The 4,369-nt window shown below is 58.9% G+C and overlaps 1 protein-coding gene across 1 annotated transcript; it reads left to right on the plus strand.

Moving 5' to 3' along the window:
- The first annotated feature begins 240 nt into the window (after positions 1-240).
- Positions 241-570, plus strand: LOC147960630 (uncharacterized). The gene has a single exon (XM_087533450.1). It carries the CDS (start codon positions 241-243, stop codon positions 568-570), a length of 330 nt encoding a protein of 109 aa, XP_087389576.1.
- Positions 571-4,369: the final 3,799 nt, after the last annotated feature.

A 4,369-nucleotide genomic window follows, 5' to 3' on the forward strand; every position in this document is an offset into this window, starting at 1 on the left:
AACATCCTCTATCGCGACACCATGACCAAGATTGGCCTCGAGGCCAAAGACCTGGAGCCGACCCAGACGATCTTCCACGACATCGTTCCCGGCCTCTCCTGCTCCCCAATTGGCCGGATCCGGCTCGACTTCCTGTTCGGCACCAGCCACCACTTCTGACGCGAGCCATTCTGGTTCGAGGTGGTGGATTTGTCTAGCACGTATCATGTGCTGCTGGGCCGGCCCGCACTCGCCAAGTTCATGGCGGTCCCCCACTACGCTTATCTGAAGATGAAGTTGTCGGGTCCGAAAGGCCTCATCATCATCACCGACGATTACCGCAAGTCCCTGGAGTGTGCTCCTGACGGCGCCAAACTGGCTGAGTCGCTGGTCATAGCCGAGGAGCGGTGCCAGCTCGACCGGATCGTCGCCTTGGCCAGCAAGATGCCGGTCGTGCCAGTTCCGGCCGAGGAGCCGACCGACGAGGCCTCATTCAAGCCCTCCAAGGAGACCAAGAAAGTGAAGCTGAACCCGAAAGACCCCAATTGTAGCAAGTACGTTATCATGGGCACCCGCCTCGACAGCAAATAGGAAGGCGAGCTCGTCGACTTCCTCCGTGAGAATCCGGATATCTTTGCATGGACCCCAAAGGACATGCCGGGTATCCCGAGGAAGTACGCCGAGCACAAACTCCACGTCCGCGAGGACACCAAGCCTGTCCGCCAACCCCTACAATGTTTCTCCGAGCAGAAGAGAAGAACCATTGGTGAAGAGGTTGCCAAGATTTTGGCGGCCGGCTTCATCATGGAGGTGTTCCACCCCGAGTGGCTGGCCAACCCAATCCTCGTCCCGAAGAAAAACAATACTCGGTGCATGTGTATCGACTACACCAGCCTGAACAAGGCCTGGCCCATGGATCCATTCGCCCTCCCGTGATCGATCAAGTCATCGACTCCACCGCCAGCTATGAGCTCCTGTCCTTCCTAGATGCTTACTCCGGCTATCATCAAATAAAGCTGGACCCGGCCAACACCCTGAACACGTCCATCATCACACCCTTAGGGGCATATTGCTACATCACCATGTCATTTGGCCTGAAGAACGCCAACACCACCTTCCAGCGCTGCATGCAGAAATGCCTGCTGCCGCAACTCGGTCGCAACATCCACGTCTACGTGGAAGACATTGTGGTGAAGACCAAGCAGCACCTCACGCTCCTTGATGACCTGAAGGAAACCTTCGCCAACCTGCGCGAGTACCGAGTTAAGCTAAACCCGGAGAAATGCGTTTTTGGCATCCCGGTCGGAAAGCTACTCAGCTTCCTCGTCTCGGAGCGTGGTATTGAGGCAAACCCGAAGAAGATCAAGGCCATCGAGCGCATGTGCAAGCCGGCTCGGCTGCGCAATGTCCAGAAGTTCACCGACTGCTTGGCCTCAGTCAGCCGGTTTCTCAGCCGGCTGGGCGAGAGGGCCTTGCCCTTGTATCAACTGATGACAAAGACGACACCGTTCGAATGGAACGACCAGGCAGACAAAGCCTTCCAGGACCTCAAGCGCATGCTCTCCACCGCACGCATCCTAGCCGCACCGGCCGAGAAAGAGTCGTTGTTGCTCTACATTGCCGCCACCTCGCGGTCAGTCAGCACGGTGATGGTGGTCGAGCGACCGGAGAAGGGCAAGATCCAAGCCGTCCAGCGCCCGGTCTACTACCTGAGTGAAGTGCTCTCCGCCTCCAAGCAAAACTACCTGCACTACCAGAAGATGTGTTACGACGTGTATTTTACTGCCAAGAAGTTGAAGTAGTACTTCCAAGAGCACGTTGTTACCGTGGTCAGCACGGCCCCTCTCGGTGAGATCATCGGCTGCTGGGACGCCTCCAGCCGGGTTGCCAAGTGGGTACTCGAGCTAGCCGACCACACCATCCTTTACGAACCCCGCACCACTATCAAGTCCCAAGCTCTGGCCGACTTCCTTATCGAATGGACCGAGACCCAGTACCTGCCGCCACCGAATTCAATGCACTGACACATGCACTTCAACAGCTCCAAGATGCACCTCGTCCTGGGGGCCGGCATCATGCTGTCTTCCCCAAAGGGCGACTGGCTTCGGCACATGCTCCAGATCCATTTCACCACCTCCAACAACATCGCCGAGTATGAAGCCCTTATGCATGGCCTCCGGCTTGCCAAGGAACTCGGTGTCCGACGCATCCTGTGCTATGGCGACTCGGATTTGGTGGTGCAGCAGTGCTCCGGCGAGAGGGACGCCCGCGACTCCAACATGGCAAGCTACCGCTTCCTCATCCAACAGTTGTCCGGCTTCTTCGACGGCTGCAAGTTCCTCCATGTCCCGCGTGCAGAGAACGAGGCCGCCGACACACTTCCCAAGATTACCTCATCTCGGCAGTCCGTCCCGTCCAGCGTCTTCCTCCATCTTCATCCCGGACAACCCGGCCACAGCTCTACCCGGCTCGGGGATGGCCGAACCCGGCCCGGGGGATGCCGAACCTAGCCCGGGGACTGCTGAGCCTGGCTCGGGGGCTGCAGCCATCAACCCGGCCTCCATCATCCTCGACCCGGCCACTATCGTCCTTGACCCGGCCTCCGTCGTCCTTGACCCGGCCATCGCCGTCTCTGGTCCGGGGGCTGCTGCCTCCGGCTTGGGGGCTGCCATCCCGGAACCCGCCATCGTGGTTGTCTTCACCGTGGTGATGGCCCCATCATGGGCCCTGCCCATCGCGGAGTTCCTAGAGAACGGGGTTCTTCCCATGGACAAAACCGAGGCCCGGCAAGTGGAGCGCCAGGCGTCCGCCTACAGCATCATCAACAACGAGCTCATCAAGCGCAACTCGATGGGCATTTTTAAGCGCTGCGTCGAACAAGACAAGGGTATCGAAATCCTCCTCGACATACATCAGGACGAGTGCGGACACCATGTCGCCTCGAGATCCCTGGTAGCCAAGGCTTTCTGCCATGGTTTTTACTGGCCCACGGCCCTCCAAGAGGCCGAGTCACTTGTCCTCAAGTGTGAGGGATGCCAGCGCTTCAGCAAGCGCAGCCACCAGCCGGCCTCAGCACTCTGAACCATCCGGATAGCCTGGCCTTTCGCGGTCTAGGGACTCGACATGGTGGGGCCCTTCAAGACCGCTCGAGGCAGCATGGCGCATTTGCTAGTGGCGGTGGACAAGTTCACCAAGTGGATCGAAGCACGGCCAATCAAGAAAGCTGGATGGGCCAACAACTGTCCGGTTCGTCAAGGATATCGCGGTGCGCTATGGCATGCTGAACAGCATCATCACGGACAACGGCACCAACTTCGCCAAAGGCGCGCTCGCGCAATACTGCTCCGTCTTCGGCATCTGCCTCGACCTGGCTTCCGTGGCACACCCACAATCCAATGGCCAGGTCGAGCGGGCCCATGACCTCATCCTATCCGGCATCAAGTTGCGGCTTGTCGAGCCGCTCGTCCGTTCACCCGGCATCTAGCTCGACGAGTTGCCAGCCGTCCTCTGGAGTCTCCGCACAATGCCAAACCGGTCGACCGGGTTCACCCCATTCTTCCTCGTCTACGGAGCCGAAGTCGTCATCCCGACCGATGTCAAGTTCGACTCGCCGCGCGTCGTGATGTACACTGAACCCGAAGCCAAGGAAGCCCGCGAAGACGGCGTCGACCTACTCGAAGAAGCACGCCTCTTAGTGCTCAGCCGGTCAGCCATCTACCAGCAAGGCCTGAGGCACTACCATAGCAAGAAGATCAAGCCCCTCGCATTCCGCGAGGGAGACCTCGTCCTCCGACTCATCCAGCAGCAAGCCGGCCAGCACAAGTTGTCCTCCCCATGGGAAGTCCCCTTCATCGTCAGCAAGGCCTTGTGCGACCGCAACGCCTACTACCTCATCGACGCCCACAAGTCAAACAAGCGCAAGAGAGACACCGCCGGTGAAGAAACAACCCGGCTGTGGAACAGAGAACTCCTCCGCCCGTTTAACAGTTAGTTGTGTGCACATATGTATCGCTGCCTTTTGTAATCGTATGAAAACTATGGAGTCCCCGAACGACGCTCGGGAGCTGCCCTTTCCAACAAAAATTATTGAGTCTCCTACACTTGCGCAAATTTCTCTTGAAAACCCCCACCGCTGGCTCGACTCGCTCGACCCGAGGACTCGGGGGCTGGCCAACTTGGTCACCACCCGCCGCCTTCCTTAGCAACTCTTGGCGTGTTCGGGTCGCCGCCCCCCCCCCACTTCGCCCTACGCCATAGAACCGGCTTCGGCTGTCGGCCGACAAGAAAAAGGGGCCAAAGCGCCATCACGCCACGAATACTAAGTGGAGACCGCCGGATTGCCCAACCCGGCCCCGTCAATTTAAGTTGTCGCACGACCGGCTGCTCACCA

Source organism: Triticum urartu, chromosome 7A (genome assembly GCF_056163025.1).
Source record: "Triticum urartu cultivar PI428250 chromosome 7A, HENAU_Tu73, whole genome shotgun sequence".
NCBI lineage: Eukaryota > Viridiplantae > Streptophyta > Magnoliopsida > Poales > Poaceae > Triticum > Triticum urartu.